Consider the following 16,944-nt stretch of genomic DNA (forward strand, 5'->3'; position numbering starts at 1 on the left):
ACCCTAGCCCTCCAGCCTGAGGGGAAACATGGCCAAATGAGCATAGCACAGCGGGACTCTTCTCACTTCCTTCCTGAGGGATACGGGATGGTGTAAAGAAAAAACCAAGGCATAAAGCTATCTATAACAGAAAGGATATTAGGTTCGGGAGCTGGGTGGGTCAAACATCTAATAAGTGTCCAACGTAGTCTAAATAACCTGCCAAGAAATTCTCTGAAGGGATTCAGTCCGTACGAATTATTATTTGGAACTAGGATGTTAATCTCTGACCTTGACAGTCAGACTTCAGTGGTGAAGGGAAAAAGCTTTGATATCAAAGATCGTTTGGCTATTTTGCAGGACTTAAACAAAACAAGAAAAGACCTGAGCAACCTAAAGTTGAAACAACAGCCAACAACCACTGAAGAACCACCACCTGTCCCAGCAAGACCTGTCTGGATTCCAAAAGTAGGGGATCTAGTCAGAGAAAAGATCGCGGTAAAGAAGGAATTTGGGCCTTCTTACAGAAAAGCAGTTCCTGTCTTGTCTATCAACGGGACAAGATCAGTTGTACTACCGCCGCTTGCTGGTAAAAAGGAGAACCGAGTTGTATCCATCGACCTGGTAAAACCACAATCATGTGGCCGATAACAAACAGTAAGCCAAGTGGACTCCCGATAAGTAGTAGAACACCAAGATTTGCTACCAATACAGAGGTCCTAACTAAGAGGCTAATCACATTCGAAACGCCTACACAAGAACAACAAGGACTATGCAACAATGCAATGGAACTTAAACCTCTGAAAACCCAAATAAAAACATTTAGCAGAGACACACCAACCTACAATGAAGTAACAAATGAATATGCAAGAAACAATAATCCTGAAGCAATTGGAACAATTGACAGAACTGCATCCGGCTACTTCATAAACTTCGATGATTCCTCTGAAGACCTAAGTGAATCAAAAACACAGCCATCAACAAAAACCTTTAAAGATAAAGTTAAAGTACTTTTGAAACAACTGAAAGAAACATATCTGATTTCTCCATGGATCGAATTTTGGGTGGGTTTTGGTGCATTTATCCTCATACTTTGGCTCATCATGGTACTAACTTTGGGACGCTTCATTGAGGGAAAATATGCCAAAATGGACACAGCAAGTCAGAAAATCAACTTGATCCTCAAACCACACACATCTTCACACGTCGAGAAAAGAGAACTTTCTTCAGTCAACTTCACAGCCAATCCTATACCGGGTGGGGTAGCATGGGACAACACTGACTACGAAATCTATGGTCCGGTTGAAATCCTGAAATATCCACACCAAATTAAGATCTCATTGAGTGACTTTGTAAAACCAAGCTCATTTGCTGATGATTGGCACTTTGAAAGTATAAATAATATGATGTCTGACTTAGTAATGTCTGCTAAATTTACCAAACATGATTATTTGCAGGGTTCAACTAATTATGATAGCATGTACTGTTATAACCACTATGGTAACCATTTTCTACATAAATCTGCACAACCTAGAAATGTTTTAAATTATAATCAATGGGAACATTGTGCAACCCCTCCAAAAGGAAGCTCAAGAACCTTTTATGACAAATATCCATATTTTTCAGGTTTTAACACAAGTAATGCTGAAACATTTTATTTCAAATTGTCAAATAAGACGGGGACAAAGACCATGATAACAAACACGAAATTGATATATTCAGACTCATTCTTTGAACAAATGAATACTTTTGGTTTTGATTATTGGGACAAAAATGTTGAAGTAAAAAGTGTTTGGGGTACAAAAGAATGGCAAGTACAGGGTGTAGAATCTTTGTTTAGAGCCTGCATGATCCCAGAACAAATTATATTTTTAAATGACACTGTTCAACAAACCACCTGTCTTGGCCTAGCCAAAATCAAAGACTTAAATAAACCGTCTATTCCAAAACCAACAATGTACAGCAATAACTCTACAGATGAGGAAATAGATGTAAATTATGTATTAAACCAAAACAGAACACATCCTGATTGGAAACAGTGGTTGATCTGGCCTACAGATACTAATAACTGTCAAGACAGATTCCTGAACAAAACACAGGGGTTCAAATTGACCAGGCCAGACCCTAGATATTCCCAAAGACAACACCCAGGGATAATAACCACCTACAGTGTGGGCAAATTATGCCTTCAATGGCTACAAACTTCCACACTGGCAGAAATTAAGCAACACCTAACTTTACTTACTGATGGTGCTGACTTGCGTGATTTCATTATGGGACCGCGCAAACAGCGTCAAAAACGTTTCATAGCAGCCTCTGTATATGCAGCATACAACGAGGCCTGGAAGGTGACTCAAATTGAAACAGCAGAAAGAATACGGGAAATTGACCGTATTAATTTGGAAAAATCACTTTCTGTAGTGGACAATGGGTTAATGACTCTGTCCTCCAGAATTTATTCTTTGGACAGCATTGTGTCTTCAGCAATCGACATAATATCGCAAGACTTACTGTTGTTACAACACGGTCAGTCTCAATTGCGTTCTATTGTACAGCTTGGCTGGACGTTACAAAATCTGCGTTCAGGCTATGTGCCTTGGCGTTTAATCAACACAACGTCACTATTCAATATCTTTAACCTTACTGATAAACAAATCAGTATGGCACAAAAGGGAGCTGATTATACAATCCTGAGCATTGAGAAACTCGAAAGATTACCAGTGACAATGTCAGAGCGACCTGTCAGTGAATGGATAATACATGGGATAATTAATATTCCAATATCTACCTTCAGGTTTCAATACTGCCAAAAATATATACAGGCTGGTATGTACGAAAAATTGGGAAAGGGGTACATTAAAACAACATGGAACCTGCCCTATTCACATGCATGTGTCAGTAATAAAGGACAGAAAGTGTTTCTTAGTGGCAATAATTGTGCGATGTCACTAAGCGGTACACTTCTGTGTAATGGAATTAGTTTGCATGGAGCCTGTGAAGGGAACTCAAATAACCTTTCATGTCACCAGCAAGGCGCACCTGCAACAGAGATAGAACCATTCTTTCAAAGACTCTACAATGGGAGTTACATTCTAATTGTAGATCGCAGATGTTGTAGTCTTATGCCCGGGACTCCTTATCTCGTAACTACGACTGCGAAGGTCAAGTGCTGTGGACACTCATTGTTCCCCAGCTCCTTTCCAGACAGGGAGGCAAGGGCATGGCCCAACTTGAAAATTACTTCTATTCGAATAGACACTTTAAGCAGAATGAAACCAGTGCTTCTTCAGACGCCGACCAGGCTCACGTCATCAAAAGAAACGTATGATCTCCTAGTCGCAAGGACGACTGCAGAGATACACTCCTTATTATCAACTAATTCCCCCATACATTTCGCAGAAATCCTGAATGAAATCTTAAATATTTCTGATACCAGTGGAGTCTCACAAGTATTTAAGACAGTATTTTCGATGGCATTAACACCATTCAAAGCCATACTGGGTATTTTTCCAGATTTCGTCCATTCGATTTTTGGCGGACTTCCCCTCATTTTGGGACTAATTGCAGGAATCCTATTCTTGGTCCTAATATTTCGTTATGGCAAACCATGTCACAGACAAAACACCTGCGACAAGGGAAGAAACAATCCGAGCCATTGGATACCGGGACCGGATATCAAAAATCCTGGGACTATCCCGGCTTAGAGACCTGAACATGACTTGGTTTCTATCATTTCGACCGATGTGGCATCGATGTGTTTTACCTGTATTAAGGTGCCTGCTATGCGGAGAAGAATGCGTGTTAGACACCTGTCTGACGCTACAATCGGATGCGCCAATGGATGCAGAAACATTGTTGAGTCCAATAAAGGCTCATGCTTTGTGCTGCCCTCAACGGCTACCAATCCTGATGACGGCATTCGTGGAAGCTTCACCATCACGATTAAGGGGTAGTGAAGTTCAAGATGAAAGCAGCATCGATCAGGTACGACCTTCTGTCATCAATTCAAATCTAAACGCCAATGGAGACAATCATGCGAACGAATGCATGGTTACCCCTTTTTCCGAGTTAGTGGAACTCTCCCAGGAAGCTGTTGACAGCTTTTTCAACAGTCTAAATGATATGATGTTCTCTCCAGAGCAGAAATAGAGACTTTTGAGCAAGCTCGCACACGGCGTTCCCTGAATTTGGCCTTCAACTTTAATAACAGAATACCATGAACAATTTTCCCTCCAGTTCACGGACAGCAATTTTTTCAGCAGCCCCAAAAATATTTTTACGATTTTTTCGGGACACTTATCCTCTGCTTAAAGTAAGAACTATTCTTAGAGAACTAAAATTTCTATTTTTAGATACTTTATAGACACTAGCTGCCCGCTGGTATGTTCATAATTGTTTTATTCTGTGATGAAATGGTCTCGAACCTTTTTTCTGTATTAAGAGCCATTTCATGTGTAAATTCTCGTACACCAATTAGCACTAATGTATACATATGCATGCTTACTTTAGCATTATTCTACAGCTTGAGTGCATACATTACATGTGACTGTTTTTTCCGTATATTTGATAATTTCAAAATGCATTATGTATTTTGGGGTGGTAAGGTATACACTATACTCTACAGTATGTTTTACAATGCATAGATTAGTAAATATGTCCATAGTTAGCGTGGAGTGGGTGTGATGTATTCCTATAGGTTCTGTATCGATCCCCCTATTCCTGACCCTATTCTGGTTAACAAGTTAACTAGCAGCCAGCCCATGATGCTGAAAACCCCCATGATGCAGGAACCGTTATCTGAGAAAGCCACACTACGGCACAGGAACGTGTTATCTGATTAGGTCATAACGCTTGCCATCTAATTAGACAAGTGATATTCCTCCAGCCCCTGATAAGGCATACGGAGGTCTCAAAACAAATCAAACCTATGTCAACCTGGGAAAAACCCTGCGGCCATTGTTTTGATTTCATCGAGAACTTCAGCAAAAGAATGTGCTAACGACCAAGTCGTATGACATCCTTATTGACGTATCTATGTCCATCCTTACGTCAATCTCGGCACCTTAAAGGTATAAATATTACCGATATTGCCCTATGCAAACACACGCGGTGGTGACGAGATCGGAGCAGCCAGACTTGCCGAAGCCCAGAGCAGAGCAGACCCCGCTGGCGCAGCCCCGCCTTCCTGACGCGCTGAGAACGACACGCTGCTTTTCTCCTGCCGAGAAATCCAGCTCCGGCGCTTCCGGGTAGCCCTCGCAGGCAGCCTGGAATATCGAGACCAGAGACGAGAGATACCATCCCTCATTCATCCTAGATTCCAGGTACAGAACTGAATAACCCCTCGCAGAGAATTCTTTAGTCAGTCACTTGGCAAAACAAACTTAACTTAAAACTGTAACTCTCTATTCCCGCCCACGTATTAGGCTTAGGTCAGGTACACGGGGTAGACGTATTTAGAAACACCAGTTGAGTACGATTAGTCAAATGTATATATGTATGTATCTATTTTATTCATTTTAAACCTTCATATGGCTTAGAAACCATATCAATGTTTTTACAGTATTATTTTATACTTCTGCTTTTAATGTATGCACTTTACTTAACCATAAGTATTGCAATAATATCGATCCATTTCTCTTGTATGAGAAAAGAGACTGATCAATAAATACCATCTTTTATTGAACACGCCCGTCTCTTCCTTTTCTCTACAATCTGGTGAGAATAAGAATGCACGTACTGACTGAGTAAAATAAGTCGTCTTTTGTTTTCACACGACTCTAGAGATACACTCTTGATTAGGGGAGAGCAAAGTTGTCATGTTCTATGGTTGTCAGAAACTAAATCCCTTCTTGTCTATCCAGGGAGGTTCAACTCCTCCTTGCCTATTCGAGAAAGTTTCTAGTGAACTCTGAGCTAGCTGGCAAACCCAAAACTTTAAGTCTAATATCGACAGTAGTAGACCTAGTTAACGTCTGGTCTAGGCCTATACTATTGAAGGTATTATTCCAATGCGCAGAGCCTATTGGGATAATAGGAACTACACTACATCTTGTTTGAGCCCATCTTAGAATTTAACAACAGAACATCACCAGTGCCACAAAATCAACAGAAAGGTGTCCAAAAACACTTGTACATCCCTCCCCCTTTTTGTTTTTCCTTGCACCTTACACGATAGAGCTTGGTGACCTGACCATGTATCACTTGATCAAATGCCAATAGGCAGCGACCAAGGTATGTCCTCTGTTAACATACTTCATTGGATTCACTAGCTATTGGAATGTTAACCATTTCCCAGAAATCTATTTTTTCACATCAAACTTTTACACTTTCTTACTATTTTCTAAATAAAATGCTTCTTTTGCTCATCCAGTGGGCAAGAGGTGCTTATCAATCACTGCTTGGCAGTTAAATTTACCCTAAATGTCAAACGCTTGCTTGAGGACCATAATATTCACTTTTTGTGATGGACAGAGTCCTGGCTCGCGTCCTTATATCTGCAGACTTCGTAAACTTCTCCCTAATCATTAAAGGATACAAAATAGTCAGCATGCAGGGGGGAAAATAATCCTTAGTATGGGGTATGGTTCTTCTACAAGCAAGTTGAAGATTCCCTCTTTAAATGACTTTTTAAGTTATTGGCCTTCTGCCCAAGTCTAAGAGGTTCGAAAAATATAATGTATATTATCTGAGAAGCAATAGCTATTTCAGAACTCCTCCTTCAATAGACTTCATTTTTAAGAACTTATTAGGAGGAGAGTTTGTGCTCCTAACTGAAGGCGTTAATTTCTGTGCTGATTTTCTAAAAGATAAATAATCATAATTTTCTTGACTACTCATTGACATTCAATATCATCCGGGTGTTTGTTGACCTTATCGACAATCAATGGCAATGTTCAATTGCTTTTGGGCCTGCTACACTAGCACCACCTCCAAACTCCACTTCTGAGTGGAGGACACGCAGATTTACCTCACAGTCACTGGGCTTCTCAACAACTTTGAAACCCTGAGCAATGACATCAAATTCGTGGAGGTATGAATGGGGATACATCCACAAATGAAATGACTCAAAAAAGAGAGATCTCCTTTCTATGAATTTCCTCCCTAAACCATCCTCCTATCAAAATCCTTCCAAATCATTCCTACTCATGACCACTGCCGGATGCTTGATATATTAAACTACCAGCCATCCAATTAAAAAGATCTTTGGCCTAAATAAAAAGAACCAGACGCCTACAATAGCTCCCACGAATAGAATCATATTGGATGTTCTCTGCCCACTTCATAAAGCAGCTCCTAAATAGCTGCAAGAAAACAAATGGTACACTACTGCCTAAATGTGACCTAAGGTTACAAGATGTAAACGAAGGTATGACGGAGAATTATCAGCAGTGGCACCTCATCTCTGAAAAAAATGCCTGCCTAAACACATCTCCTTCACCCCACCTCTGAAGCAGTTCAGAGCAAGACCTAAGACCTACCCATTTAAACCCCACAAATACAAACCCTGCACACGTTGAACATAATTTAACACTTACTCTGTCCGATATGCCTATGCCTTGGTGCCTTGTCTGTGTATTGCTTAATATGCATCAACAATCCTGACTGGAAACAATCAATGTACCTACAACCGACCAGTTATGGCATTGTATGGACTGGGCCCCGACCACGGTAACTACTGTCAGACTTGTCCACAAATACGCCCACTCCTTGCCTTCTCCGCCCAATATACCCAAATCAACAGGCACAGCATCAAGCAAAGGTTGCAGGATTTCCCATGTGTAAGCTTTCAGCGCCGAGAAGCAAAGAGGTTTTGCAGTGTTCAAAATAGAAGTGCAATACAAATAAATGTGTGGAAGCAGTTTATAATTATTCTCTAACATAGAGGGGCTGCATAGCCTTATGATACTAAATGACTACCAAAGGCCAGTAGAACGGGCACAGAAAAAGACTAGAATAAACGGATTGGAGAATTATTACAAATCTTTCTGATCACATTTACCGTTACTAGTACATTGCATTAGCTTGACATTTGTTCCACACGATACGTCTGATCAATATATATCCATGTTATCCTTTTCACTGATAGAATTTTCTGCTCCTGCAGCTTCCTGCCATCAGATCACTCGCCTGTTGCATCGGAAGTCGCACAGTGCCAATTTGGGGGTAACGCGCTAAGCGCACTTTGAAATTAATATGGGAAGAACACTGCATTATTACTTATCTAATGCTGCTTTTTTGCCATGTTGGAGTCTTCAATTAAGTACTGTGGCATATCTACGAAGTTAATAGAGACGTAATTAATACTCCTCCAAACTAGAACAAAGGTGCAGATTATATATATCTACTTACTAGACTCTATATTTTCTTTGTTTTCTTTTTTACTATTGCCTTTTGCTAGAAAGGAGACACATGTAACTACTTCTTATTTTCTGTGTTTTGTGCTTACACTTTCTACTACATGTTTTTTCAGCCTTCTTTTGTGCCTGTGACAGTAAGCTATAAGGTATGCTTCTCCCTTAAAATGTATATTCTGTATAAGTAGTTCTTTGTTTTCTCCTCACCACATAATCCTTGCTGTCCCCCACTGCCATAACGAAACTTGAAGTACCCGCTTGGAAGTAGGTCTAAGGTGTTTTGCCAGCCTATGTGGATCCAGCGGAACTGACTCGTCTTCTCTGCTGCATGGCACAACCTGAGCAGAACCAATGCATCTTCACCGCTGTGTGGATCTTCCCCGTCGCAAAGACTTGCATCGCCGCAGCTTCCGAACCACCACTGCACAATGCGTCCTTGGTGCAAGCCCTCACATCCCTCGTCAACGGCAGCCTCGATGATGGACTCTGCACCACAGACTCGCAGCTCCTCGGAACCAACGCATTGCCCCGACTGCGCAATGCATCCTCGACTCCGGACTTGACATCGCAAGCCTTCTGTGACAGTATCCTCGATGATGATGCGTAACCCTGCCTTGCAGCCTCACCCCAACTTGGAACCAACGCATCGCTTTGGCTGTGCGACACATCACCGACGTAGACTCCTGCAACGCTCCGCAAACCAGGATTTAAGGTACTTTGTTCAGCAGGCCTAATTGGGTCCATGTCTGCGGCCCACGCTCCATTGTGGTTGGCCTGAACTTGTGACTTTGTCCCATTTCGGTGTGGCCAGATATCCACAGTTGGTTCCTTGTGCTTTTGGTACTAGTTTAACTGAAATCTTAAAAATTGCATGTCTCCAGTTCTAATGGTTAGATTTTTGTTGTTTTGGTCTTGTTATATTTTTCAAAAATTACTTTTAATTTATGTGGGATCTTTTTTGTGGTTTTTACTTTATTGCTGTTTAAATTGTTGCACACACACTTTACACATTGCCTCTAAGTTAAGCCTGACTGCTCTGTGCCAGTCTACCAGAGGGTTGAGCACAGGTTAATTTAGGGTTAGCTTGTGCCTCACCCTGACAAGGATTGTGGTTGCCACTTGATCAGGGCTCACACTATAGTCAACAAACAGTTCTTGAAAAAACTCCGCGGATAATTGATGGTCTTTAGGAATCTCTGGGAAAGTTATACTTCTTAGGTTGTTGCAATGAGAACCACCAAATCTGAGGTAATTCCACCTATTATTTAAAGTGCTACAAAGAACTGCATTCAGCATGCTAAAGTTTTGCATTGTAAACATCTGTTACACTCTTGCAAACCATTTTTACTAGGAGGGAAAGTGTGCAAGAGTTGGGAAAGCAAAAGGATCCATTACACTATGAGTAATGCGATATGAGTAGCTGCACCACTCATGGTAAGTAGATTTTCATTCTTGTGCAAGTGACAATTTATTTATTCCATCTCTTCCGCCAAGCACTGATGTAAACCCTTGTCTTCTCATCTGTATACTCTCAGCGCGGGGACACGCCGGTGCGCGTAACCATGCGCTTTATAAATCTCCTAAATGAAATGAAATGAAATTCTGTGTCCTTGTGATTTTAGGGCATGGTCCAGTTGTGCAAGGAGCGAGGGCTAAGATTGAACAATACATAGCTCACAGACTGGCTCGTGAACAGCAGATTCTGAATGCTTTTCTAGAGAAAGGTGACAAATCATACACAACATCAGAGCTGGTAAAGATAATATATGCGGTAAGCCCATGTTTTTACTGTTTAAGACACAAGGGGCCTGAACACATAAAGTGAGCACGCGGTGTGCTAATGTTTTACACCACTGTGCTATATAAAGTTGTAGCACTGTAGCAACGATAAGTTGTGATTTGTGGCAATGGTAAATGGTTGTTTTTTAGTGTAATAAAACGTGCTGCACTCAGATAGACATTAGTAGCCCTTATTAACCCCTTCCACGCTGATGACGAGCTGGGCTCGTCATGAGGTAGCCTCCTGCTACGCTGATGACGAGCCCAGCTCGTCATGTAAAATGCGGTTTCGCAAAACTCCGCGGAATTCCGCCCGCACGCATGCGGTTAAGCCTGCAGAGGAAATACATAACATCACAGAACACAAGAACACAACAAAATAACAACACAAAGGCATCGCAAGGCACAAAACAATGCAACCACATCAGAACAGAAGACAGTAACACAGTGACAATACAATAATAAAACACCAAAAACAACACATAAACCAAAGCACCATATCACTAACATAATACAGAAGACGGAAAACAACCCTACACAGCAATACAAACCTCAAAAGTAGAATCCAGCACATTAAAAAAAACACCAGAATAAAGCATAATATCAATACAAAAATAATATTACAGAATCACATAAACAATTCAACTATGAAACAAGATACAACAAGACACTGTAGGAAAGACACCTTAAAATCATAAAACAGCCACACAGTATACACTACAATAGCAACACAATACAACAAAGTGTTGTGTTGATATGTATTGGATTGTGCAGGTGTTTTTTTGTATTGCGGCTGTTATATTAGTGTATTTTTATGCCGTTTTGTTGTGTTGATTTGGGGTGTTGTTTCATTGCACCTCAGCTGCAGTCTCTTTGGTTAAATATGTACAAACGTTCTTGCCCTTTGACCGCCTCTACAAATCTGCTTTCATTATATTAAACCTTTTCTGCACCAACACTAGCCTTATTACTTCCAACTATGGGTAATAGCATCAACCAAAAAAGTATCTGTGTTCCAATCTCAGTCTCCAGTATGGATTGCAACAGGGTTACTACTTCTTGAGCATAAAAAGCGAATCATTGGAGAAAGGCCGAACAGCTTGAAATGTGTAAAGTATATAACTCTTGTATAGTCAGGTGTACAAACATTGCAAAACTTAATGAAATGTTTATAATTTTTAGGAGGATAATGTACATAGTGTGTAATAGCAATGATAAAAAGACATTTAACTAGAAAGCATCGCTTAGAAGTCTTTATAATTATAGGCCTTACATCTCCTACAAATATTGTCACATCTGACACCTATTTCTCTATGTTCATTAATTTGCAAAACAGATCAGGTCTCTTTTCTAAAATAAGATACCATATTTTCACTGACAAAAACCTACAAACTGCAGTGTTATGTACTCGGTAGCTGTATTTCAAGGCAGGTGCAAATCTGTATGTGTGCACACAAGTTTTAGGGGTGACATATTAGCTCTTTTATATAAACATATTCACACATGCCTACAAATTATGCCATCAATTATTTTTTTTAACTTGCAAATTCTCTGTATATGTCTATATAATTACAAGACTGTATGCAGGTCTGGGAACAAAATAACAAGCATTTGCAATGCAATAGGTCTAGCATTTACACAAGTTTAAGCTATTGGCATTGTAAATGACAATGCCTTTTATTTATGTTTTAAAAACAAAAATAAAAGGCATGGTTATTTGCAATGTCAATAGCTCAGACTCTCGTAAATGCAAGACCTATTGCACTGCAAATGCTTTTTTTTTATATTCCAATACCGAAAGCACCGTACCGCCGTCTCAAAGCACTATCTCAAAAACATTCAGCAAAACAACATCAAGACATCTCCTTAGGGTTTACAATATTGCTTGGTAGGATATTTTTGGACGGCACATTTATGCCCAATACAGTTCAGAGAGAAACGTCTTGGGAAAGTAAGAAAAAAACACACCGGGTACAATGTTAACTGATGCAAATTCTTATGCACTGTACCGATTGTGCATCTTTGAGGACTGTGATTAATAATGCATCTTCAAAATTAAGTCAAAATTATTTGTTTCCAGGAAATCTGCCAGATAAGTGAAGACAATGGCATGTTCTGCCAGGCATGTAGTAACTCAGTGGGGTGAAGGTGCGTTAGATCTCAGATGACGTGGGGGGTAAGATGATGTCAAAGCGATGCCGCCCTACGCGCCGCTGCTCACTCCTGAGGCAAAACGCAGTGGGAGTGAACATTTCAAACGGAGGTGGGACATGCAACCACCTTTAGCCATTTGCGTACTTTCATTATAGAAAGACACAAGCAAAAGCCAATCCAATGCGTGGGAGGAGTCAGACCCACACAGAGTAGGAACAAGAAGCCTCGCAGAGCAGCGCATGCGCGCTGCTAGGCTCGACCTAAAAATGAAGACTCCAGGCCGCACCATACTGCTCCAGAAGCACATGCATTCACATACAGTGTTTGGAACAAACACTGTGCCATCCGCTACCAGGGACATGCAAGTCTATTGATTAAAAATTATTTCATGATCCAACCCACATATTCTTTAAATTTTGAATCCAGCTTCATTTTGTACTGGGTATTGTTTGAAAAAGAAAAAGTGAGATTTGAGGACTTTGATACAGTTAATGATAGAGTGATTTTAGGTGTTGCTAGCCAATCACAGTAGTCACAATACAAATTATGATGTCTTAAAAACATCGTCTTGCTTTTAATCATTTTAGGATACTCCAGAGTATCTTCATAAAGCAGCAGAGACTAACCTGACTCACCATTTGGAGAAATTAAAAAAAGAAGGGAAAATATGTAAGTAGATGCACATTAATCTGTTGTCTCCATATTTGTATTTTTTTTGTTTCTAGTGTCTGTAGATAAAAGTTTTTTTCTTCACATATAGGGAGAGTGAAATGTTTATTTCAGGGTTTATAGATCGCCTCCTTATCTGACTATGACCATTCCAAAAAAGAAAAATAACCCCAGGATTGAGATCACCGTAGAAGAAAAAGTAATTCCCAAGTGTTGGAAGTAAAATTGTGCCTTGAAAAGGCCCGGAGATTTTATGGTGCAAGGTGACTTGCTTCATCAAAGGGTAGCTCGTCATGAAAAGCGGAATCCTAAAATGATCCTGAATCAGTTTCTTTAATTGTTTTCTCTATATGGGTTTGTGCGATTTCATCACTCTTTTTACACACCAGTATATAGAGAGAACACAAAACAGATAACTGTGTAATATTGTGCAATATTCCGATCAAGGGGCTCTAGTGACATCATAAAGGTTTGTAAATGTCACCAGAATGCCGACATGGCAGCGTAGGATCATATCATACATGGTACCCATTATGCATTTTTTATATGACATGTTGCTTTGGGGCCTGTTAGCTTGAAAGGGCTGTTTTCTTCAAAGAGCAGCTGGGTACACGTTGGAATTACAATGTTTAGGCTTTGTTTACCTTTCTTGAATGAATTGTAAATACAACAATGGGATTGGAGAGGGTTACTGGACTTAGGCGATTCTGTTTCTGCACGGTTTACCTCATAATTATGGATTTACTGCATCTGCCACATAATTTGCAGATTTCACTCCAAAAATTGTTTCGATATTAACTAGATAAAAAATATTACTGGGCGACATTGGGCTGCATAATTTGCATTTTTTGCCAATGGGGTGGTGAGTGGCTACATGAGTGTGTATATGGGTTATTAGTTGTTTTTTTAAGTATCAGAATGAGTGTCTGTATGGTTCGGTGGGGAGTATTACTTAGCGCACAGATGCATGAATGACTGACTCACTGTTCATATGTGTTTTGAAGACAGCATGTGTGCATGACTTTATAGGTGGATGAGTGTGTGTATGGGTGTGTTAGTGAGTGTGTTAGTGAGTGAATGACTGTCTCAAAAGTATCTTTATGAGTAACTACATATGTTTTAAACTAATATAGGTGAGTATTGATGTATATAAATGAGTATATGTGAGAGCAAGAGATTGTAAGAGTTCCTGTATAAATAAGTATGTGTTTCTATAAGTGATTGTTTTAGAGAGTAAGTATGTGTACGATTCTGTAGGAATTAGTGTAGTGGTGGGTGTATAGCTGTATATGCAAGTAAATGGATGTTTGATAGTTTATTTGCATGTGTGAGTAACTCTATAGATGAGTGTCGGTGTGTAATAAGATGTATACGTGTATGAGTACATATGATGAGTGAGTACATGTATGAGTGCCTATATAGAACTGTTAGTGAATGACTGGATATGTATGTAGATTTTTGAAATACTGAATAGGTTGTTCTAACTGGAATTGGTATCTCCATTTTTTTGAAAATGTTACTTTCTATTTTTGATCGTGTGTATCAAAGGAGATGAGGTCTGCCACAAGGATGATGTCATGAGTGATGTCATCAGGGATGTCATTTGAGATGTCATCAGTGATGTCATGAGTGATGTCACTGACCATGTCATGAGTGATGTAATATGTGACATCATCAGCAGTGCATTTTGGGCGCGCGAGTTATAGTTAGCTGAACTAACTATAACAGGGGAATTTCAAAGGTTTTGTATGAGTAAAATGACCAGATAACTATAACTGGTGTGAAACCAATGTTTTTTTTCAGTGAATTTCAAAGGTTTTTAAAATGCTAATTCCTAACTATAACGTGTGTAAAACCTATGGTGTTTTCAGTGAATTTCAAAGGTTTTTTAAATGCTAATTCCTAGCTATAACGTGGCTGTAACCTATGTTTTTTTCAGTGAATTTCAATGGTTTTGTAAATGAATTTTTTTTAATGTAATAATTGTTATATTTTTTATACTGATTTACTATATTATTATAAATTTTTTATTTTTAGATATATTATTTTTTAAATTACATTACATATTTTTAATATAAATTGATAAAAAATGTTTGTACACCTCTCTGCAACGCAGCCCCCTGACGCGTTTGCAGAGGGGGAACTAATTCCCCCTGCATACTGGGGGTACCTGGGGGCCAAATAGCCCATAAGGAACCTCCAGTATTCCCCAGGGGGCTGCATTGCAGAGAGGTGTAATGAGGCCACACCCTTTTTTACACCTCTCTGCAGCGCAGCCCACGGGCGCGTTTGCAGAGGGGGAACTAATTCCCCTTGCATACTGGGGGTCCCTAGGAGGCAACAAGCCCACCAGGAGCCTCCAGTATGCGCCAGGGGGCTGCGTTGCTTTGCCCCGGAGGGCGGCGGTCCCCGGGGCAGTGTGGGGGGGGATTGGGCACCCCCACACTTCTTTATCACTATGCCCCCACAATTTGGTCCCCCTAGGGGGTAATTTTTAAATAAACATACCGGGTTAAAAACATTTTTGGCCTTGGGGGGTCCTTGTGGGACCCCTTGATCAGGCCTAGGGGGTCAGGGTGCTTCTACCCTGCCCCCTTTTTGTGTTTCTACCGAGCACAAGATGGCTGCCAACACTTCCTGGTTTGAAGTGTTGAAAGCCAATGAGCATGCAGCTCAAGAAGTTTTAGAACTCAAAAAGGGGGCAGGGTAGAAGCACCCTGACTCCCTAGGCCTGCTCAGGGGTTCCCACAAGGACCCCCAAGGCAAAAATAAAAAAAATGGGGGGGGGGGAATCATGCGATTTTTCGAAATGTTTTTTTTTTTCCGCCTTGGGGGTCCCTGTGGGACCCCCTGAGCAGGCCTAGGGGATCAGGGTGCTTCTACCCTGTCCCCTTTTTGAGTTCTACACTTTTTTGTTTCTGCTTTCTTGTGCCTCAGTCTACTGAGGCACAAGATGGCTGCCATCAATTTCTGTTTTGGAGTGTTGACACAGTGGTAGCCAATCAGCATGAAGCTCGTGCACGGCAAGGTGCGCGCACGGTGCACGCTTATAGATATATAATTGATTTTAACTTTAATTTTCTCAGCAACTACTGGAGGGATTTACACCATTAAACAAAAGCGTGATCTGCGTACCAGACCCTACTATTTTTCCAAATTTGGTGTAATTCCGTTCAGCGGTTCGGGCTATAGCCGTGTCTAATCGTCCAATGGAAATTAACATGGGGAAAACACGTTTTGGGACCCCCCTTTTTTCTCGGCCCCCGCTTGACGAATCTTCCCGAGACTTTCAGGGAAGGAGCAGAGTGGAGCGGGCCATCTTCTTTGAGAAATTCACAGCGATTCATCAACTGTCGCCAAAGTTATTCCCAATAGAATGTTGCGGATTTCCTATGGAAAATAGGTCCTAACTATAACTACCTACTGGCGACCGCCAGTAGGTAATATATATATATATATATATATATATATATATATATGTCCAACACTTTGCCTTTCCTGTTTTTGAAACAAAAGGATGTGTATATATATATATGTGTATATATATGAAAAAACGTTTCTATGCCACTGTATTTTGTGCAGTATGTAAACTCAAAACATGTAATGTAGTTGTTTGTAGCATGAGTGGCTTCAAAAACAGGTGCTCTGCATACTCCTGCCATCTACTGCTGGGCCTGGTTTTTTGAGAATGCACCAGGGGCATCGTTATGCAACATACTCCCACTTCTGCCCAATATGTAGCACCAAAGTTCCTTGTAGCGATCATTATGAGGTTTTGCAACTTCTCCCAAAAACACATGGAGAATTCCTGTGAAGCCTGTCTTGCATTCCGCTGCAAAAAAACAAAAAACTAGGATACCAGAGGGAAAGAAGGGAGCCTTATCACAAGATGTAAAGGCAAGTCTTCAGTGGCGGTGCGTCCATTAGGGCGCTGGGTGTTGCCTCCCCCACCCGCAGCTCCCTCGGCCTCTCTGAACTTAAGTAAACTCTCAGTTTACTTAAGTTC

The 16,944-nt window shown here is 40.6% G+C and overlaps 1 protein-coding gene across 1 annotated transcript in view; it reads left to right on the forward strand.

Annotated features, from left to right (window-relative positions):
- Window positions 1–16,944, forward strand: part of LACTB2 (lactamase beta 2) — a 216,236-nt gene that overhangs the window by 126,423 nt on the left and 72,869 nt on the right. The window contains exons 5-6 of the mRNA XM_078687161.1: window positions 9,959–10,107; window positions 12,857–12,938. Coding sequence (XP_078543287.1) covers window positions 9,959–10,107; window positions 12,857–12,938 — 231 coding nt within the window. The remainder of the gene's footprint in view (window positions 1–9,958; window positions 10,108–12,856; window positions 12,939–16,944) is intronic.

Source organism: Lissotriton helveticus, chromosome 4_1, assembly GCF_964261635.1.
Source record: "Lissotriton helveticus chromosome 4_1, aLisHel1.1, whole genome shotgun sequence".
Lineage (NCBI taxonomy): Eukaryota > Metazoa > Chordata > Amphibia > Caudata > Salamandridae > Lissotriton > Lissotriton helveticus.